This window comes from Schistocerca piceifrons, chromosome 1, assembly GCF_021461385.2.
Source record: "Schistocerca piceifrons isolate TAMUIC-IGC-003096 chromosome 1, iqSchPice1.1, whole genome shotgun sequence".
Lineage (NCBI taxonomy): Eukaryota > Metazoa > Arthropoda > Insecta > Orthoptera > Acrididae > Schistocerca > Schistocerca piceifrons.
Window position 1 is genome coordinate 1,141,261,417 of NC_060138.1, and position 23,916 is coordinate 1,141,285,332.

At 38.8% G+C, this 23,916-nt stretch overlaps 3 protein-coding genes across 3 annotated transcripts in view; 2 read left to right on the top strand and 1 right to left on the bottom strand.

Annotated features, from left to right (window-relative positions):
• Positions 1 to 1,426: 1,426 nt before the first annotated feature.
• Positions 1,427 to 2,504, bottom strand: LOC124801157 (exosome complex component RRP40-like). The gene has a single exon (XM_047263053.1). The coding sequence runs from the start codon at positions 2,268 to 2,270 to the stop codon at positions 1,560 to 1,562; it is 711 nt and encodes a 236-aa protein (XP_047119009.1). The 5' UTR covers positions 2,271 to 2,504; the 3' UTR covers positions 1,427 to 1,559.
• A 481-nt stretch (positions 2,505 to 2,985) lies between these two features.
• LOC124780818 (sorting nexin-29) overlaps positions 2,986 to 23,916 on the top strand; it is a 182,118-nt gene continuing 161,187 nt past the window's right edge. The window contains 1 exon segment of the mRNA XM_047253810.1: positions 2,986 to 3,006. The gene's annotated coding sequence lies outside the window, so the exon portion shown is untranslated.
• On the top strand, positions 20,942 to 21,703 carry LOC124778468 (craniofacial development protein 2-like). The gene has a single exon (XM_047253646.1). The coding sequence runs from the start codon at positions 20,942 to 20,944 to the stop codon at positions 21,701 to 21,703; it is 762 nt and encodes a 253-aa protein (XP_047109602.1).

The window sequence follows — 23,916 nt, forward strand, 5'->3', positions numbered from 1 at the left end:
GACCTACTAAGGAGACTGCCTACACTAAGCTTGTCTGTCCTCTTTTAGAATACTGCTGCACGGTGCGGGATCCTTACCAGGTAGGACTGACAGAGTACATAAAAAAAGTTTAAAGAAAGGCAGCATGTTTTGTATTATCGCAAAATATGGGGGAGAGTGTCACAGAAATGATACAGGATTTGGGCTGGAAATCATTAAAAGAAAGGCGTTTTTCGTTGCGACAGAATCTCCTCACGAAATTACAATCACCAACTTTCTCCTCCGAATGCGAAAATATTTTGTTGACACTGACCTACATACGGCGGAATGACCACCACGATAAAATAAGGGAAATCAGAGTTTGTACGGAAAGATGCAGGTGTTCATTCTTTCCGCTCGCTATACAAGATTGGAATAATAGAGAATTGTGAAGGTGGTTTGATGAACCCTCTGCCAAGCACTTAAATATGATTTGCAGAGTATCCATGTAGATGTAGATGTCGCATATCTTAGTGCCATTTTGAGATCTTATCAACATCAGCCTAACATTGGTGCAAAGAACTTCTCGTCCTACATTAAAGCAGTCTGGATGATATCTTGTGCTGAAAAGCAACTAGCTGTTACCAGTAAAAGTTCTGCAGTGAACCCTTGCATATTTTTCATAGTTTATGGACAATGTATGTATTAAATACACACAAAAATGCATAGACCTGACCATTATTTAATATGGTTTTTGTGACTTAACCTTGTGAATTCTTAAAATATGACAAAGTGTGTTAAATGTGACTTCTAACATAGACAACATGTTGTACTACAGATCATACTGTTAACACAATCTTTATTTCACACTTACAGTCATTGGCTTCCCCAACACAACCATACTGACATCCCAATGTAACCTAGACCTCAGGCTCTGCTACAAATCAGTCTGTCACCACAACCATGATTTTGTTGGAAGATACTATTTCACTCTACCCATCACTGGACCAAATAGCAGTTATATGCTACCTTTATTATGGAAACAAACAGGAAACTTTTCTAACACCAGTTTCTCATAGAGAGGCTGTTGCAGTTAATAGGAAATGTCAGAGTGTAGTGTGTTTTAACTATAAATGTATGTAACAAATCAATGTGTTCCAGAATTATGGAATCTGTTTTGTACTCAGTCAGGAGGGTAGTCCTGAAATGGGAGGATTTTCTTTTTTTTCAGAATTTGGTAAAGAATATATAAACAAGTCATGTAAAACCCCCTTCCATACAGACAGCTCGAAATACCAGGAGCCAGAGAAATCTGTTTCACTATAATTCCAAAACAATGTAGGTCAAGTATGAGAATTTACAGTAGCAAAAATCACCAGACACTGGGAAGTGCACTGAGGCTTCTGGCTCAAGTTTCAGAATGTGGCTTCCTGAAAACTCCTTAAAAATAAGTTGCAAAACAGAGTTCTAGTTTCAAAATACCATCATCACTTTACTGATTTTAACAGGCAATACAAACAGAAGGTAATGACACATTTAAAACAAATTACAAGGTAAAGATACGAAGTTGAACATTTGACATAGTCACAAGAGATTATTTACTATTCCCTAGACAGCTTTCCAAAAATACTTTGGCACATATCTTTAATTTCGTCGTTGTCCGTATATTCTGCTGCTAAAATAGCGTTACCAACGGCAACAGTTTCCTTCACAGTGGATGCTTTGACCCATATTCTTCCATTCATTCCAACAGCTATCTCGTGTGGTATACTGGTCCCTAGGATACGCAGCAATGGACAGTTTTTGCGAAGTATTTTCCGTATAAGATTTAAACTACAGCTGAATACGAATCCACCTTCTGGTACAGGGCCAAGCTTGCCCTTCTTTCCATGGGAATCAACACAAACCAGTTCTGGTTCCATATCCTTACTTGGCAATATCAATTTGGCAAATACGATGTCTCCAACTTGAACATTTGGTCGGTTCTTCTTCGTCGCCCCCTCGAAGGCAAGATAGGACAGAGAAGCTTGTTCGCTGGCACCGATGTCAACTTTGAATATGTCACCAGACTTATTAGTTATTGTTCCAACAACTGTTTCTCCCTTGGCTGGTATGTAGCGTTTCTGATGATAACCATCGACAAAATATGTGTTGGCACCTTTTTGCCTGATTATTCCACACCGTGACACAATCACTTTATCAGTTTCTAACCTAAGCCCTGGTCCTATTACAGATTGAGTTTTACCCGGCGGAGATGGAAGACCTGCAAAATTGTCACCTGGAATAACAACGTCACCCACTGAAACATCCATGGTCCATGTAAGCTATAGTCTCGACTAAACCACGCTGTCATATACACAACAGGGCATTGAAATGTGCTTTAACTTGCTGCCAGCGTTAAAACTATTTAATCTGAAGGTTTCATGGAATAGTATATGTTGCACAGATAATATAATTGTTGCCTGTCTAAGTACTTCTAAACATTAACTGCTAACTGCTTTCATCAAACATCCCACCACATAACGCTAGCTCCAAAGTTCGTAAACAAAAACTTGTAATCAAAACAAAAGACTGTCGCATACAGTGTGCTACCAACCTCCACTCTCACATTGTGCTAGGAAATGCGGTGGACTTTTAATCTAGGAGGAAAACAAAACAGTTCTGTATTAAAACATCTAATAGATCATTAGCGAGAATCTAAAGATTTTCTAGAAGTCCCTGAAAATCGCTCACCGCCTCTATTATTTTCCGTAGTCTATGATGATACATTTTTACCTGAACCATTAATTTACTGAGAAAGACACTCAAAGAATAATTTCCTTCTCGTTAAAGTGCAAGAAACAATAAAGAGCAGAAACTTAGTTTTTCAACTTACTATACACAATATCCCTGGTTAAATTGTAAACATTCAAAACCCAAATATTTTAAAAAATACATAATATCCTTGAATTGCCTTTGTTATGACAGAGTGGGCAGTGGGACTCGAATTTGACTGGTAGGGTTGTGGTGCCTGGCTCCAGCTCGTAGAACATGACACTGGGGAGGAGGGTAAATTTCACGAATGTGATAGCCTTGATTTATTTATCTGTCACGCGTTGTATAGTGAAACTTTAAACCCACTGTGTAAAATAATATGTCAGTGCGCAAATGCTGAGACGTAAATATTTTGACAAATACCCTTGAATAAAGGTTTGGTGAGGTGAGTGTGCGTTTGCGTTCTTCTTGTGTATTTTATCATTACATCATAACTCTGTACAAAAAGTTTTTAATTGTCAGTCTGATGTATGTGTACTATCTCACAACAGTGTGGTCACTAGTATCATGTTAACTGTAGATATAATCTAGCGGGGAAGACCGAATCTCGTAACAGATTAGTGAAATGGCGTATTAAACAGTAATTAGTATGGTGTACGTTATAATTGACACATAAATGGAACGAAATATAAGAGCGGTATGAAATCGCTGATAAATTTCACTTCAGTGTCCCATTTGACATATGACAACCTATTTGCGATATTTGTTGGAACAATCTTATCTCTATGCGAGCTCTGAATGTGCACAAGCTTTAGAAATATGTTAATTACCTCTGACAACACTATCGTTCTTATCCGAAACCATGTATTCAAAAGTCTTGCTGGTTGTTATTCAGTAAGCTGTAGTCGTGTAAGTAGTTGGCGAGTCATTGTTTCATTAATCTCTCAATTACTTTAGAGAATACCAAGAAGAGTGAAGTGGATTAGTAATTTTCACCTTTATGGCTATTAACACACTTGAAGAAAGGTATCACTTTTGATATTTTTAATCTTTTGGGGAACACACCCTCAGTGAATGATAAATTAACAACGTGAGCCAAGGGCTCTGCAATTTGTGAAGTAGAATGGATTATAAGTGACACTGGAACATCATCTACACCAGCTGACATTTTGCATTTGAGGCTTTTAATCACCTTTACTACTTAATGCTCATTGCTAGGAGCTAACCTAATGCTATATGCTAGTGCACAAAATGTAAGTTTATCTTGATTGATGAGATCTAAGCAAAATTTTTAGGAAGCATTTATAAAGTAATCATTTGTGTAATTTGGTAGGTATTTTTTGCCAGTATTGATCTCATCAGCCTGCTTAATTATTTACAATATCCCACAGAAATTTTGATTTTTTGCCTAGCTTCTTATTATGTTACCATTTCTGAGCAGCTTTGCCCTTGCAATTACCTGTTCATATATTTTCGTATAGGTCTTTTTGTATTGTTGTGGTGGTTGTTGAAGTCGTATTGAACAGATCAGAATAACATCAGATGTAGTAAAAAGAAATATATTTAAACATTCTTAAATTCCAAGTTTGGTTGTTTGATCTACTTTTGAACAAAAATTACTTTTTTTGGATGTTTAGAAGTTTTTGTACAGAATGAAAACAGTGCTTTCTGAGGAATGCCTTTTTTCCTTAAAAACTGACTGGAGCAATATTATTTCTTCTGCTGTGGTATTTAATGTGATGCTGCAGTAGATACTTTTCGGGTAGGGTGATAATCTAGACACTCGTGTGGTGGACAAAAGAAAAATCTCAATTAATTCCCCCCCCCCCCCCCCCCCCCACTTTCCACTCCACATTTGCCAATTTGTGTGGAATTACCGTGAAAGTCTCGACATGGTTTTCTTTTGTTAGGCCTAACTGAAAACATGTTATGTTGTGTGCAGATGGTAAGAACATTGCAACAAGTAGATTCTGTAGTGTTCAGCACATAGAGATATGTGTTTGTGAACTAATACTACAGTTATCATGTAGTTGGAACTGTATATAGATACTCACTGGGAAATCTTGAACTGTTCAAGACTTTTGGATTCCTTATTCTGACAGCAGCAAGCAGTTAAGTCTGTGGTGGTTTCATTGCAGATTTTCTAAAGGATTCTTATAAGAAAGAAAATGATCTGGTAACCTTATTTAGATACCATAATTTGATCCCAGTAATTAACATTGCAAGACTGGTGGGTGAAGACAATAGGAGTCTAATTGATTTTTTTTTTTTTTTTTTTAATAAATCTCAAAGCAAGAAAATAACTGTATATCTAGTAACGAGTGCTCTGTCTGGTATGACAGTTAGAACAAACAAGATAGTGCCTTACTGTACTGATTCTCCTTCTTAAGAACACTTAAGATGATCTGGAATGAAAAAATAGATGTCCTGCATTCGTTTCACTGTACAAAAACTGCTAAAAATTGGTAAGGAAAGGTAATAAAAGATTGAGGACATGCAGGTAATGTCAGAAATCTGTGATTCTGACGAGAGATTTATGGCAATATTGAATATAGTGAAATGAGACAGGATGACCAGACTCAGAACAGGATAACATCACTATTAAGAAAGTGCTGTAAATGATCAGTCACTGGTAGTAGATATGTTTGATAATAGTTTATTAAATGGGCTAGAAAATATATAGACAAACAGTTACAGAGAAAAGTCAAGAGTGTATGTTGGAAAAGCAGCTCTCTTAAAATCCAATCAAATGAATGTATCACCAATTTCTGCTTCTAAAATTAAAAAAATTATATACTGTTTGAAAAATAAAAACACATTTGATTGTGTTACCAATAGAGTACTAAAGATTTTCCCTCATATAATACATCCTGTCTTATCTGAAACATGTAATGCATCACTAACTCCATGCATTTTTTTCAGGGATACTGAAGTATCCTGTTGTTAAATCTCTCAGTATTGCAACTAAATCTTTTGATCGCTAATTCAGTCTCACAGACAGCAAAGTAAAATTTGATAACACACTGAAAAAGGTTCTCCTTGACAACTCCTTCTATTCTATAAAAGAATTTGTTATAATAATGTGCAAAAGGTGGTGGGTAGGAATTAGAAACTCGCTTGTGGGTATCATTATTTTTTTTTTTTAAAAAAAGGAACTACTTTTAAATGATCAGCATGTAGGCATTTGTGATGCAAATATAAAATGATTCATTCCATGTCATTATGATTTATTGTTCAAATGATCCATGGAACAGGAAACTAACTGGTATCATCAACAAGTAGAACAGATTTGTGGGGGTTCATATGTTAAACAAGGTCATCCATAAAAATAGTCTTTTCATGCTACCTCCGAAATTTGTGTCACAGTGAATAACTCTAGGCACATTGTATCTTATCTTCCACATATTTATGTGGATGAAGCTCCATTTATCGGTGTCCTTAATAAAGGTGTCTTGTTATCATGTTGGTAATGAGCACAGCTATCACAAATGTGAACTGTGTATGCAAATTGCGAAAAATGCAGTCATTTGGCAGGTTTTGTCACTGTGCCAGCATAAACCATAATAAAAAAACTTTAGTTTCACATTTCAAACAAAACTACATACGACGTGTCAGCATCTCTGGAAATCTACAGGCTATTGACCAGACATCGACAGATGGCTGTAGGAGCTGTGAACTGTGAGTTGCAGGACTGTCTTCTCCTTTTCTGTTCCTATCCTCATTGAGAATAGGAACTTGCAAAATTACCAGCACTCTAAAGAAGTTAAGAAGAAAAAGAAGAAATCCCAGTAGAAGGCTATGCTGGTGACACCAGAGGTGCCAGATGTCCCCACAGGCTTAGTTTGCTGAAGCTGTTCTATCCCCTCTGGTTGCAGATGGTAACCTGTACATGTAACTAGGTAACCTATACATATAACTAGGATGAACTTTACCTGATAACTCAATGAAACTGCAATGAATATTACGGTTACATGCCAAAACTGCGGCAACAAATGTCCTCCTGTTCTGCAGTCTGTGTTTGCTCTCCAAGAAACAAATTTCACTGATGACCCATTTCCAACTCTTCCAGGTTACTGCACCATCTGTTGGAACTGAACTAGCATCAGGAGTGGTCAGCATATTAGTTCGCACAGAGGTCGTCACTGAGTGGATTCCCCTCCATACAACATTGGAAGCAATAGCAGTGAGTCCATAAGTCACCATTTGCAGCATCTATTTACCTGCAGACAGGGAAATTAAGTACCTCAATCTGACAACTGCTTTTTCTCCCTCTGTTTGCTACTTGGGGATTTGAACATACAAATGCCTCCCCATGGGGAAGTACCATGTCATCTTGTAGGGCTGTCTGGTTGACAACTTGTTCCGATACTCATCTGTCTCTTCTCAAAGACAGTACACGCTTTTAGTGCCACCCACAGCACCTTTTGCCTTTGTATTTTATGATCTCTTTCACTAATCTCATAGTTTCCCTACAGTGGTTGTTGCTATGCAATGATAATTGTGATATGACCACTTTTTTCTTGTGATCTGTCACTCCTTATGACCACCTGAGGGACCAATTTCCACATTGGGCTCCCCAAAGCACTAACCTCATCTGCATCCCCTTTGTCAGGTTGTATGGATGAGGTTGTTTAACACATTTCTGCTATGATCACGTGCAGTGCTGGACATTCTGTCTCCTCTTCTACGGTTGGTACAATAGTGGAACAAAGATAATGCAACAGCTATTTGGGACTATCGAAGGGCCCTGTAACATCTCCAGTTGTGCCTTCACAGACCACACTAACATTTTTATGTGGCTCTGTGCAAAGACACACATGAAATTAAACAGAGTAAGAAGGAATGCTGATAGGGATACGTCTCCTCCTTCTGAATGTATACCTCTTCATTTCTGCTGTGGAGCGAGCTCCACAGTGTACTGGGCCACTAAGATAAATTGTTCTTGGTCCCCTCATTTATTGTATTTCTTGTTGTTGTTGTTGTTGTTGTTGTGGTGGTGGTCTTCAGTCCTGAGACTGGTTTGATGCAGCTCTCCATGCTACTCTATCCTGTGCAAGCTTCTTCATCTCCCAGTACCTACTGCAACCTACATCCTTCTGAATCTGCTTAGTGTATTCATCTCTTGGTCTCCCTCTACGATTTTTACCCTCCACGCTGCCCTCCAATGCTAAATTTGTGATCCCTTGATGCCTCAGGACATGTCCTACCAACTGATCCCTTCTTCTAGTCGAGTTGTGCCACAACTTCTCTTCTCCCAAATCCTATTCAATACCTCTTCATTAGTTTACACGATCTACCCACCTAATCTTCAACATTCTTCTGTAGCACCACATTTCGAAGGCTTCTATTCTCTTCTTGTCCAAACTATTTATTGTCCATGTTTCACTTCCATACATGGCTACACTCCATACAAATACTTTGAGAAACGACTTTCTGACACTTAAATCTATACTCGATGTTAACAAATTTCTTTCCTTCAGAAACGCTGTCCTTGCCATTGCCAGTCTACATTTTATATCCTCTCTACTTTGACCATCATCAGTTACTTTGCTCCCCAAATAGCAAAACTCCTTTACTACTTTAAGTGTCTCATTTCCTAATCTAATTCCCTCAGCATCACCCGACTTAATTCGACTACATTCCATTATCCTTGTTTTGCTTTTGTTGATGTTCATCTTACATCCTCTTTTCAAGACACTGTCCATTCCGTTCAACTGCTCTTCCAAGTCCTTTGCTGTCTCTGACAGAATTACAATGTCATCGGCGAACCTCAAAGTTTTTATTTTTTCTCCCTGGATGTTAATACCTACTCCAAATTTTTCTTTTGTTTCCTTTACTGCTTGCTCAAAATACAGATTGAATAACATCGGGGAGAGGCTACAACCCTGTCTCATTCCCTTCCCAACCACTGCTTCCCTTTCATGCCCCTCGACTTTTATAACTGCCATCAGGTTCCTATACAAATTGTAAATAGCCTTTCTTTCCCTGTATTTTACCCCTGCCACCTGTAGAATTTGAAAGAGAGTATTCCAGTCAACATTGTCAAAAGCTTTCTCTAAGTCTACAAATGCTAGAAACGTAGGTTTGCCTTTCCTTAATCTTCCTGTATTTCTACCAGTGCTTAATGCTGTTGGCCTAGTTGCAGTGTCTTTGAACAGTAATCAAAACATCCTTAGTCTTGGTTTTGGACCTAGCCAGTGCTTAATGGTCGGAAATGGTGGCCAAAAACTACAGGCGCAAGAAGACACCCTCATTCTGCCAATGGCCTTTTCAAAAAGGGTGGAGGACTGGACAGTGGTCCAAGGCACTCTTTCCCTGGGATGGGAAAGGCAGAAGAATCAGCAATGATTAACAGTATGGGGATGTAGAAAGCAATGGAAACCACTGCATTAAAGAGACACAATGTGTATCCATAGGACATGTGGCCTGCAATTGAAAAAATTGTCATGATACCCAGAATCTTTTGCCAGTGGAAAGATAAAAACCACCCGTTCAGATCTCCAGGAGGGGAGTATCAAACAGTAAGTGACCATGAGAAATAAATAACCAATGAAATGCTAACATTCTAAGAGTTGGTGCATCAAATGTCAGAAGTTTGAATGTGCTAGGAAAACTAGAAAAAGGGAAATGCTAAGGCTGAATCTAGATACAAAGGGGCCAGTAAAGTGAAGTGGAAAGAAGATAACAATTTCTGGTCACATTAACGTAGGATAATATCAAAAGCAGCAGACGATGGCATGACAGAAGTAGGATTCATAATGAATAGGAAGATAGGGCAAAGAAGTAGTTATTGTGAGCTCTTCAGTGATAAGGTTGTTGCCACCAGAATCAACAGCAAACCAACGCCAGCAACACCAATAGCAGTAGTTCAGGTATATACGCCAATTTTACAAGCAGATGAAGGAGATATGAAGAAAGTACAGACTGCGACAGTGAGTTGGGCAGTTTGGCAACATTGCTTGTGTTGGTTTTGCGGGAGTGAGGAAAACAATGCTATCACCACCTGGTAAAAAACCGTAAAACATTGTTAGTTACAATGGAGCAGTGGACCAGAACACAATGTCTTCATGCTGTAAAGATATTTTATAAAAACAGTAACAGATACCTGATTGCTCAATGTGAATTTTGAAGAGTTCAAGGTTCTTCGTAATAGGTCATCAAGACCTGGTTGAACAGTAAATGAGAGAGGTGGGAGGAGTGGTAGTGGAAAAACAATGTGTATGTCTGAGAATTAGTGACAGTGAGGGAGGCCATTGAACAGAGTCCTTGCTACTCTGTGTGTCCTCTTTTTCTGGCACTCATGTTTTCAAACTGCAGCATTCAATGGATCTTACAGAAAGACCTTCATTTCCATGTCTACAGGATTCAAATTGTTCGTGCACTACAGGAGCAGGATTATGGAAACAGACTTCAATTTTGCCAGACATTTTTGCAGTGGAGAAATGGAAAACAAAACCATGTTAACATCCTGATAAGTGAAGCAGCCCATTTCCATTTGTCAGGATATGTTAACAAGTAAAGTTTCCATTACTGGTCTAACACAGACCTGCAAGAAATCCATGAGAAACCCTCCACAGCTTGAAAGGTACTGTGTGGTGTGCGACATCTTTTGCAATTATTGGCATGTAGTACTCTGAAGATGAGAGGGAAACGACTGTAACTTTGACACAGGAACACTGTGTTCACATTTTGAAGGACTTCTTAGCAAGTGCAATTGCTCATCTGACTGTGAATAAACACATGTTCTTGTGTGGAGCTACCAATCACATTACATGAAATTCTATCTAAGAAATCTGTTTCCCTGTCATGTTATCTCCATACAGGGCTAGGCACATCCCCTGACCTTTCGGTTTGTGATTTTAATTTTCCATGTAGGAAAAATATAGCTAAAAACAAAGATGATGTGACTTACCAAATGAAAGTGCTGGCAGGTCGACAGACACCCAAACAAACACAAACATACACACAAAATTCAAGCTTTCGCAACAAACTGTTGCCTCATCAGGAAAGAGGGAAGGAGAGGGAAAGACGAAAGGATGTGGGTTTTAAGGGAGAGGGTAAAGAGTCATTCCAATCCCGGGAGCGGAAAGATTTACCTTAGGGGGAAAAAAGGACGGGTATACACTCGCGCACACACACACATATCCATCCACACATATACAGACACAAGTCTTTCCGCTCCCGGGATTGGATTGACTCCTTACCCTCTCCCTTAAAACCCACATCCTTTCGTCTTTCCCTCTCCTTCCCTCTTTCCTGATAAGTGTGTGTGTGTGTGTGTGTGTGTGTGTGTGTGTGTGTGTGTGTGTGTGTGTGTGTGTGTATATATATATATATCTCTCAGGGGCTACTTTAAATCACAAATGTTTAGTTCGGAAGCACCACACACAATTCAGGTGTTGAAATGTGGAACTCAGTGGAAATCCCATAAATTCCTGTGGAAATGTTGCAACAGTAATGGGCAATGTCAGCAGAAGACTTGCTGAGTGCATATGGAGGGATGGAGTGCATCTAAAAGATGTTATTTTTGGAAAATAGGCTTTTTTAGTTTTTTCAGTTTGAAAAATAAATGATTTTATGTTTACTGTGTGTTCATATGTATTTCAAGTAAATAATGCCAATCAGTCACTCCTGATAACAGTTAAAATCATCAGATTTGTTGCTGCACCCTGCATATGAAGATTTTGAACAGGTAATTCAGTATGTAAAGGGAGATGGAAAATCCAGTCATCGTCGACACTGGAATGTTGTTGGTGGGGATAGGAGTAGGACAAAAGGCTAAGGGAGAATATGAGCGTGGTAGCTGGAATAAGAAAGGATAAAGACTAATTGAATTCTGCAATAAATTTGAGATAGTAATAGTGAATATTCTGATAATCACAAGAGGAGCTACATGGGAATATTCCAGCTGGAATACATTATAGTCAGGCAGATTCCAAAAGCAAATATTGGATTTTAAGGCATACAGAGCAGATGCAGACTCAGGGAAAAATATAGAATCAGATCACAATTTAATAATTAAGAACAGTAGACTGAAGTTTAAAAGAATCATATGGAAGAACCAGTGTGGTATAAAGTAAAAGACTGAAGCACTGAGGAATATTTGATTGAAGTTCACTAAAGATGTGGCTTCTGGGATAAGGAATACCTCAACTGGCAGTTCTGTTAGAGAGGAGAGGACTTCTCTAAAAAGTTGCAACATTACCTGACATTAATGCTGCTCAGTTGGTCTTCTAAACAGCATCCTATACAAGCAAGCCAGTTGCGTCTTTACCTGTGGTTACTATTGCTTTAGGTACTAGCTGTGTATGACTCTGTTTAAGGGGGGTAGGGCATCAAACGGGCCGACTTGGAGCAGGAGAGGCACCACAGGACATTTTAATTTCCACTGTCTATACTTTTACAAGTAAATTCATAAAACTTTGTCAGCATGACCAGGGAGGATTCAGGATTCACACTCGCAGCAGTGGAAGTTCAAAAACATAACAAAATAATTTTTTTAAATGTGAAATTTCATCATTTTTTCACTTACTATTGGCTGCATTTGTTGCTATAGGTACACTTTCCGTCATAAGTAAGAGAGACTGTTCAATGAATTTTGCACAGCATACAAACCTACTTACAGGTGTCTGAACTCGAGAATCTATTTATGAAAAAATGAATGAGCTGTTACATTTTAAACTTTGTTTGGCAAAAATCAAATTTTGTAGTTAATTATCTCAATTTTTACCACCGTTTTTAATAGATTTGGAAAATTCTAGAGTTTCATACACCTGTCAGTATGGTTTGTATGCTGTGCAAAATTTGTCAAAGAATCTCTCTTACTTGTGAAGAAAAATGTACCTATAGCAACAAATGCAGCAGCCAACAGTAAGTGAAAAAATATACTTTCATATCTAAAAAAAAAATTATTTTGTTTTGTTTTTGCACTTCCACTGCTATGAGTGTGAATCCTGAATCCTTCCTGGTCATGCTGACAATGTTTTATGAATTTATTTGTAAAAGTATAGACAGTAGAAAATAAAATGTTCTGTGGTACCTCTCCTGCTCAAAGTCGGCCCGTTTGATGTCCTACCCCCCCCCCCCCCCCCTTAAAAATAGCTCAATGTAATCATAGGGTTGAACCGCACACGTCTGCTTTCATGCCTCGTGGGTAATTCACTGCAAATAATAACCTGTAGCCATGATCCTGCAGTCAAATAGTCTATGCATTGGCTAGAATTGCAAGTAAACAAAATACACATAAATACAAAATAAAAGTTAGCTGAATAATTTAATAATCAAGAATCTGTTCTAATGTCTGCAATTGATGTAGACAATAGAGAATTATGTTGAAGAATGTTTATTCAAGAAAGGACATCTCACATAAACAGGAAGTGGTGCTATGATATTCAGTTAGAAAACAGGCAGGGGAGGGGGGGGGGGGAGTTATCAAATGCAGTAAAGTTACGTTGAGAATGTTAGAAGAATGGTAGAAAAATTTCCAAACTAAATAATCAAGGGCACTGATGACTAAACCCATTTTGTGCTTACGGTACATGAAATATTCACCAGCTCACTGCAGTTCAGAGTTCAACAAGAGTATTCACAAATTAGGCCTACCACACATGATACAAAGAATAGTAACTCATACTCTGTCCTCAGTTGCATAATAGATATGGAAAAAGTTAGACCTGCTCTCAGGCAGATTCAGATCTCTTGTGAGTTAGAGTACTGTGAAAAGTTAATCTTATACAGGCTGTTCACCGCCCAGAACCAGTCACCTACATGACTGTTTCATATGCCTTACCATAGGCAGGTCTTGAAAAGTCCCAATCTTCACTTTATTCCTGTCGCATACTGCTACTGTCTGCTTTTCCATTGGCTGAAGGCTGTGCTCACAAAAAATACATCATTCTTAAGCTATACAGACATGGACTAAACTAACAAGTTACGATGACACATAGGGTGATTAAAAAAAACTTACCAATTGACAGACCACATTGGGGATACAGCAAGGATCAGTAATTGCATAAGAACGGGGGCCACAAACAACGCGAGTGGAGTGCACAGACACCATTGCCATTCATGCTGTGGAAGCATTTGGGATAACATGGCTGACTACACATACAACAAAATGGCTGAGAAGCATTTGATTTATGGCTGGGCAACTGCAGTGGACAAGAACCCGTGAGATTGTCATGCAAAATATCCTGATAGAAAGGTGCCATGTCATACTTTATTTGCCACCCTGTAATGCTCATTCCATGTGCATAAGCTGGGTGCTGGTCGCCAAAGAAAAATGTGGGCAGTTGTGGTGTAAGGCTCGGAAGGGTGCAGATTATGCTGCAACAAGCACAGGAAGTGTATCCTGCGCCACTGATGTCCCTCAACCCTCCACCTAGCATGTTGTACACAATGAAGAACTGCATCCATTTCATTTCCAATGTGTCAGGCATTGCAACTGAGGGATTACAACAAGCACATGGGATTTGCGTGATTGTGTCGAAGGAATCTGCGACAGACTATAGCATCACAGTGTGTCTCCTCTTCACAGATACGGCTGCATTCTCACTGAAGGATGTGATAAACATTCACAACCTGCATACGTGGGTGAATGAGTACCCACATGTCTATACGTATGCACGCCTCACAACGCAAATTTACCCTTAACGTATGGGCTGGCATCGTCGGAGACTGTTTAATTGGGCTTTATGTTCTCCCACACCGACTTGATGGTTGCGTGTATCTCTTATTTCTGTAGGAGAGTCTGCCAGACCTGCAGAATGATGTTCCCATGCCTATTTGCTGTTGCATTCGATTTCATCATGATGGAACCCCTGTGCATTTCAGCAGACATGTGAAGGAACATCTGCAGGCAATCTTTACGAGCTGCTGGATTGGTTGTGGTGAGCCAGTAGCATCATCACCATGATCACCCGATCCATCTCCAAACGAGTAACTGTGGGGGAATCAGAAGGGTCTTGTGTATGAAACATCTATTACATTGCTGGAGGACCTAGTGGGCAGGATTCAATGCAGTGTTGATGTCAGGTGTGTCTCCATGCATCTGTAAGAAACTACTGTAGCAGACAGCGATTTGTAGCATCTGACTAAATAAATGCAACGCCATTTAGTAGCCCTAAATGGTCTTCGAGCCAGCCCCCGGGACTTGCGTGGCTACTAGTCCTTGTTCTCGTAACTTGTTAGTTTAGTCCATGTCTGTATAGCTTAAGAATGATGTATTTTTTGTGAGTACAGCCTTCAGCCAATGGAAAAGCAGACAGTAGCAGTATGTGACAGGAATTAAGTGAAGACTGGGACTTTTCAAGACCTGCCTATGGTAAGGCATATGAAACAGTCATGTAGGTGACTGGTACTGGGCGGTGAACAGCCAGTATAAGATTAACTTTTCACAGTACTCTAACTCACAAGAGATCTGAATTTGCCTGAGTGCAGGTCTAATTTTTTCCATTTCTATTATGGAACTGAGGACAGAGTATGAGTTACTATTCTTTGTATCATGTGTGGTAGGCCTGATTTGTGAATACTCTTGTTGAACTCTGAACTGCAGTGAGCTGGTGAATATTTCATGTACTGTAAGCACAAAATGGGTTTAGTCTTCAGTGCCCTTGATTATTTAGTTTGGAAATTTTTCTACCATTCTTCTAACATTCTCAACGTAACTTTACTGCATTTGATAACTCCCCCCTCCCCTGCCTGTTTTCTAACTGAATATCATAGCACCACTTCCTGTTTATGTGAGATGTCCTTTCATGAATAAACATTCTTCAACATATTTCTCTATTGTCTACATCAATTGCAGGCGTTAGAACAGAGTCTTGATTATTAAATTATTCAGCTAACTTTTATTTTGTATTTATGTGTATTTTGTTTACTTGCAATTCTAGCCAATGCATAGACTATTTGACTGCAGGATCATGGCTACAGGTTGTTATGTGCAGCGATAAAAATTTTTTTTTTTTTAATAAAAAAATCACCCTTTATAAATAAAGAAATGTTGTAAATATTTGGTCACATTTAGATCATTCACAATAATTACAAATAGAGGTTTGTTCATAAATAAATAAGATAGTATTCTTGTGTAATCATGCTAAGTGCAAATGAATTGTCATTAATTTTTTTTAACATTTATATATGCCTTCTTGGTGGAAGTATCTTTTACTTTTTCAACTGTGGTGTCAGCTAACATGTGATTGATCACTTTTCGATTAACAGAGTTTTTAATAGCAATTGCAATCGAATTTGAATAAAGTTACTGGCAAAATAGTAAACTGTTAATTAAACAAATACAAAAGTATGACAAAATATGAGGTATTCATGCTGCATTCATTTGTTGTGTAAATATGGAATATATTATATTCTGACAAGCATTTGCATAATCAAAAAGATGTGCAAGATGTTGTAAATAAATAAATAAAATATACAGATACATAGCTTTCAGAGATGGTAGTTGTTGTGCAAGTCTATCATCTGAGATATTGTATGTTGAAACCACATGTAACATTTAAAAGTCATTAATTCAGAGTTTCATTGTGAAAATGTTTATACACAGTGAAATATTGATTTGTGTAGTTTAGAATATATTGAAAATATTGTCATGTCACTGGATGCACCTCATTTTTCTGAGTTTGCATATGTATCCAGATTTGCATTAATATTTCACTGTGAGTTATTGTTGAATCTCAAAGAGCTGTAAAAAAAGCCAGCTTTCAGCTTGTCTGACTATCTGCTCATTTTTGGAGCATTTTCTCCTGCACAAAGACCATATGAGCTAGTGCAACCCGAATTCCTAGCTTTGGGATTCATCCATTTCTGGTAACTACTACTCTCTGCACCTGGCTGGCCAGTACCGGATGTGACTCGCACTTGGCCCTGGGGCTGCACGTCTAGTCCTCAGCCACAAAAGCAAATTTTCCTCCCTTGGGTGCCAGCCCTAGGTGTATGAATAACTCACCTACACACTCATAACATAATGAAGTGCAATCTCAGATGTTGTATAGACAAACATAGATACTTGGAAGGTAATGGCAAAGAAACTTTTGGTAACAGAAGAAATACTTCAACTGATTAAGTGCAAAAATGTTCAGGGAAAGGAAGGAATAGAACAATATAGATGACCTAGAAATGAAATAAATGGAAAGTGCAGGGAAGCCACAGTGAAATGGCTGCAGAAAAAAATGTGAAGAAATCAAAAAATAAATCGGCGTTAGAAGGACTAGCCCAGCATAATAAAAAAAAAAAAAAAAAAAGCCAGATCATCCTTTAAATGAAAAGGAGAGAGCGTATAGATGGCAAGTGAACATTGAAAGCCACTATGAGGGGGAGGAGTTGTCATAAGAAGTTGAAGTTAATGTGGGAGAGAGACACTAGATCCAATGTAAAACCAGAATTTAAAAGAACTGTGGAAGACTTTGTATGAAACAAGGCAGAAGGGTTTGATGACATTTCATCGGAATTTCTAAGATAATTGGGGAAAGTGGCATCCAAGTAACAATTCAAGTCGTTGTGTGGAAATCTGAGACTGGAAATGTACCATCAGACTTTCAGAAAATATCGTTCATGAAATCTTGAAGATAGCAAGTGCAGATAAGTACAAGACCCATCATACAATCAGCATAACAGCCCATGCATCCAAGTTGCTGACAAGAATAATACACAGAAGAATGGAAAAGAAAATTGAGGATCTGTTAGATGATCAGTTTGGCTTTACGAACAGTAAAGGCAACAGAGATGCAGTGTTGACATTGCACTTTATAACTGAAGCCAGACTGAAGATAAGTAGACACATATTCATAGGATTTGTCGATCTGGAAAATGTGTTAGACAGTGTAAAATGGTACAACATGTTAGAAATTCTGAGGCAAAATAAGAGTAAGCTATGTGGAAAGATGGGTATTATCCAGTATGTACAAGAACCAAGAAGGAACAACAAGATTTTAAGACCGAGAATCAACAGCTTGGATTAAAGAGGAGGTAAGACAGGGATGAGGTCTTTCGGCCTACTGTTAAATCTGTACATCAAAGAAGCAATGACGAAATAAAAGGTAGGTCCAAGAGTGGGATTAAAATTCGGGTGAAATTATATCAATGATAAGATTTGCTGATGGCATTGCTATCCTCAGTGGAAGTGAACAAAAATTACAGGATCTGTTGAAGGGAATGAACAATCTAATGAGTGGGAATGAACAACCTAATGAATACAGAATATGGATTGAAAGTAAATCGAAGATAAATGAAAGAACGATAAGTAGCAGTAAAAGAATAATGAGAAACTTAACATCAAAGTTGCTGATCACAAAGTAGTCGAAATTAAGGAATTATGTTACTTTGAAGCAAAATAACCCATGACAGATGAAGCAAGGAGGGCATGAATAGCAGACTAGCTCAAATGAAGAAGTCATTCCTATCCAAAAAAAGTCTGTTAGTATCAAACGTGGACTTAAATTTGAGGAAGAAGTTTCTGTGAATGTATGTTTGGAGCACAGCATTGTATGGTAGTGAATTGAATTGTGGACTGTGGAAAAGCATTTATGGAAAACACTGACAAGAAGGTACAGGATGATAGGACATGTGTTAACTTAAGTGGTACTGAAGAGAACTGTAGGGGGCAAAAAACTGTATAGGAAGACTTGAGATTGGAATAAATCCAACAAATAATTGAGGACATAGCGTGCAAGTGCTACTTGTGATGAAGAGGAAGTCGTGAATGGTGGGCCTCTTCAAACTATTCATTAGATTGATGACAAAAAATGCAGATGTTCTTGATGAACACTTCACTACCCACTTTGGAATTGTGTTAGCATTCTCTTCTTACCCAACTATCTTTTGGACATGTAAGACAGCTTGAAGACATGCTCCTGTATATTACTCTGTGTAACACTAAATTGTGTAATAAATGTTTCATTGACTGTTAACTACATCAAGCTCTTCCCTCATCTCAAGATATGACCCCAGGCCCCGATAAGATTGATAACGTAATCAGGTGATCCAACTCACAAGCTCAATGTACTCATGGTGGTCAGCAGTACTTGGCTAGACAGTTTTTTCTGTGTGCAATGGAGAGAGAACTTCATGTTAGACAAGAAAGCAATGTTCTTCAACAGGTACTGACCGATAAATGTAGCAAATGGGCTCTGCAAGCTACTTCAAAGGATGGTAGCCCAACGATAATGCTTGGTTCTCAGATCACAGGCCCTTTTCTCTCCATCAGTTTGGTTTTTGGGAGGGATAATCCACAACCAGCATCTGCTTGGCTTGGAAACAGAAATCAGACAAGCTTTCTCTAAATGCCAACATCTTGTTGCAGTCTTTTTAACTTGTATAAAGCATACGACGCCACTCATTGACATCACATTTTATTCACCTCTATAATGAGGCTTTTGAGGCTCCCTACCAGTTTTTATTTATCAGTTTTTCTCTCTCTGATTGATTGAGTTAGTCAGTGTGTCACACAGTTGCCTATGGGGTCAAGAGGACAGCGTCCCTCAGTCTGTGCTAAGTGTTACTCTCTTCCTTATCACCATCAGTGGACTAGTGACCTACATTGGAATGATGCTTATCTCTGTGCTGTTGTGTTGATGACTTTTGTATTTTCCATAGCTCCCAATACACTAACTAATCAAAGTATCCAGACACCATTAGTGGAGATTAATATGGAGTAAGTCCACCCATAATCTTTGACAGCTTGAATTCTGCTGAGAACACTTTTCACTGATATATCTGTGAGGGACTAGCAGCCTCAAGAACTGAAACCAGAGAAGGTAATGATGTTGGACACTGGGTTATTGAGTGAAATCGATGTTCTGACTCACCCCTAAGGTGCTCCATTGGGCAGCAGGCCAGTCCATTTCAGGAAAGCTATTGTCCAGAAACAATTGCCTCACAGACGCTGCTTTATGGCAGAGTGCATTGTCATAATGATACAAACACTCGTCATCACTGAACGGTTCCTCTACTGTACACAGTGTGCAGTGCTGTAAAACATGTTCACATTCTTCCACATTTAGCACCTTTTTTAAGTGCAGCAATTGGATCGCAACCTAACTACAAAAACGCCTCCGTGCCATAACACCATCACCAACTTCGTACTTCATCCGCTGTCCAGTGGCATTGATTTTTACACCATCTCAAGGATGGCTTTTCATTGACTGCAGAAATGTGTGGGACATGAGGAACTGCTCAGACATTGTACTGCATTCTTTTTAACTCTCTGCACACAGTCATTGTACTAGCTGAACTGCCAGTAGCATTTTGGAACTCGGATGATTTCCTCCCCTGGTTTTGTGCAGTTTTCTACAGACGTACTCCACCAGCACAGGAGGTCTGCCTGCTCTTGGTTTAGCTGTGGTTCTCCATTCACAATTCTGCTTCACAATCACATCACCAACAGCAGGCTTGAGCAGCTTCAGAAGGGTTGAAATGTACATGATGAATTTGTTACTCAGGTAACATCCAATGACGAGTCAACATTTGAAGTTCCTGAGCCCTCCTGATGAACCCACTCTGCTGTTACTGCTTCTTCATGGACAACACAATACACTCCACCTCCTTTTATACTGGTGGGTGTGCCTCTTGTGACATTTAGTGGTCAGTTCTGCATTACAAAAGGGTTGTCGGGATGGTTTCGATCTGACAGTATCTGTAGGCTTGGTTGAATGCAAACTTCAAGAAGTCATCAAAGGGTATCTGCTTGGGGTAATTCCTGTCTGGCGCGTCCACCTCGCGGGGGTGGGCATCCTACACTTCAATAGGCCAGAGTGCTAGGATGGCTGAGTTCAGGCAGGGACCCAATCCCGTGGGGTATAACACGGAACCTATGCCCAAGGTTATGGGTGAAGACCTTAATGGCAGCGACAGCGGAAAAGGAAGACTTCGGAATGGTGTAGCTGGCAGATGAGGCAACCCTCCTTTCTGGGGATTAAATGAGAAGGGGACCACTGCCTTGTGGTGGAGGAGAAACTCCAAAGGCTAAGGGAGACAATCCCAACAGAAACTCCTTTCTTGCGTTAGGCCTAGCAAGCCAGTAGGAAAGTCTTCATATATTGCTTTCAAAACACAGACAAGCCTCGGAACGAACCACTCAGGATTTGACCCCACTGCTTCTTCAAGTACTTGTGCGAATGATGGGAGACCTGATGATATTCATCAGTACAAGATGATGAAACCAACTGGACTAAAAAATAATCTAAATATTGGCACCCTTAATATATTAACCCTAAATGGAAAAATGGAAGAAATGACAGATGTACTAAAAGAGAGGAAGTTAGATATATCGGGATTACGTGAAACAAAGTGGAAGGGAAAAAGTGAGAAGAATTTGAGAGTAGGAGGAAAACTGTACTGGAGTGGGAATAACAAGTCTGGAAGAAATGGTGTGGCAGTGATGGTGAATAAGAACGTACAAATCTGTATTGAAAATATAAGATATATATCAGACAGGATCATAATTTTAAACCTGAGATTCCAAAAAGAAACACTAAAAGTAATACAGATTTATGCACTTAAAGTATGTAGCGAAGAAGAGAAGATGGACTTTGAAAATGTGTTAGAAAACCATATAGAGAGTGCTAATATAGTGACGGAAGATTTTAATGCAGAGGTAGGCAAAGACAGAAAGGGATTTGAGCAAGTTTTGGGATGTTTTCGATATGGAGGCAGAAATGAAGAAGGGGAAAGACTCCTGGATTTGTGCCAGAGGAATCGAATGAAAATAGCAAACATCTGGTTTATGAAGAGAGAAAGTTATGTTATCACCAGATACAGTTGGGATGGAAGAACCAAGAGTGTAATTGATTATATTCTAGTAGATAGGGAATTGGGAGAGAAAGTAACAAATGTGAAGGTAATTCCAAGTGTGAGTGCAGATGGAGACCATAGATTATTGATGGGACATTGGAAAATGAATCCGTGTGTGAAAAATAGAAAACAGAAGAAAGTGATGAGGATACAGGATTGGAAACTCAAGGAGAGTGAATGTGCTGAGAAGTAGAGAGAATTAATCACACAAAAATTTCCGAAGAAGTTATCTGTGATGTAGAAAAAGAATGGAGTTTATTCAAAGACACTTTAGTTGGAACAGCAAAAAGTATGTGGCAGAACATGTGGAAAGGAAAAAATAAGACAGACAAGTTGGTGGGATGATACCACAATCCAAGCAGTTAGAAGAAAAAATGGAGCATGGAGAAAGTAGTGGAAAACTAAAAATGACGCAAGACCATAAAAGATATATAGTGGAAAAGTAGTAGTGCAAAGAAATAGTGGAAACGGCAAAGAAAAAGGCATGGGAAGAGTTTACAAAAAAAACTTGAAGATGTGAAGAGCAATAAGAAAATGTTCTATAAAATGATGAAAAATAAAAGGAAGGCTTCTGAAGTACCAGTAAAGATGGAAACAGAGGATGGTACCATGATTGAAGATCCAGGGAATATAAAAGATCTCTGGAAAGAACATTTTAAGAAGCTGTTAAACACTGAGGAGCGGGTACATGAGGAAACAACAAATAATGGAGAAATTGAGAGAAGTTGGGAAGCAGAATTAGGACAAATTATATGGGAAGAAATGGAAAAAGCTGTGAAGAAGATGAATGGGGGGAAAGCCCCAGCACCTGATGAAATATCAGTAGACATAAGAGCAGCAGGTCCAGTGGGAATGCAGTGGCTGTATAGAGTACTATCAAGCGTGTGTAGAAAGAGTGCAATACCTGACGATTGGAGAACAGGAGACATCGTTCCCATCTTCAAGAAAGGCAATAAAAGACTTTGTAAAAACTACAGAGGAATAACCCTTATGAATCATACAGCCAAGATTTTTGAAAAATTTTACTAAATCGAATAAGTGAAAAGATAGAAAAGTAGCTGAGTGAAGAACAGCATGGGTTTAGGAAAGGAAAAAGCACGATCGACCTGATATTTTCTATCCGTCGACTGATGGAGAAAAGTTGGGAGTATAACAAAAGGGTGATAATGGTTTTTATAGACATAGAAAAGGCATATGACTCAGTTGACAGGGAAAGACTCTGGGAGGAAATGAAGAAGATAGATATAGAAGATGGATACATTAATGTTATAAAGACAATGTACAGAAAACACAATTGTAGAATTGGAACATCTTTGGGAACTCGGAATACTTCGAAATAAGACATGGACTGACGCAAGGAAGTATTCTATCTCCTGCACTTTTTAATGTTGTGATGGAGGGAATGAATAGGGTAGTTAAAGATGTAGCAAAAGAAAAAGACAAAAAGATGATTTTAGCAGATGATATGGTAATATGGGGTGATAAAGAGGTAGATGTACAGTTTCAGCTTGATGTGTGGAATGAAATAATGAACAGGTATGGATTAAAAATAAATAAAGATAAAAGTAATGGTATTTGGAAGAGAGAAAGGGATCAACGGAAATATTACCTCGAATGGAGAACCCCTCAGAGTGGTAGAAAGTTTCACTTATTTAGGGAGTGAAATATCTAGGGATGGAAGAATAACTAATGAAATTAATCGGAGGTTACAGAAGGGAGGCAATTTCTACCAAACAATAAAACACCTGATTTGGAATAAGGAAGTTTCAGAAAAAGCAAAACTCATTATGTATAAGAATTATTACTTCTCTATTGTCACCTATGGTGGAGAAACATGGACAATGACAGAAAGGGACTGGAGCAGACTGCAAGCAGGGGAAATGAAATTTCTCAGAGCAGTTAAGGGAAAAACAAGAATGGACAGAGTAAGGAATGTAGATATCAGAAAGGACCTTAAACAAAGTATGAGAGAAGAAATTGAAAAAAAGAGATTAAAATGGTATGGGCATGTTAAGAGGATGCATGGGCAGAGACTCCCCAAAATTATGGAAGAACTAAAGATAGATGGGAAAAGACCTAGAGGGCGCCCAAGGACACGGTGGAAAATGGGAGTGAGAATATCTGTAGAAAGGAGAGGTGTGACCTGGCAGCAAGTGGAGGAAGAAAAGTCATGGGAGGACCAAGCCAAATGGAGAGTACTTGTCAGCACCCAGATCCGGCAGTAGCTGGAGTGGGATTTGGATATAGATAGATAGACTGATAACCATTAAGACAGGCTTACAGTTTATTGGACAGACTTTGCTCTACTGCATTTTAATTTGTAGTGACTCAATAGGTAATCTCCCAGGCTGCTGACTGAAGTTACATTTGCTACGCTATACTATTTACAGTCTACTGTCTGAACTT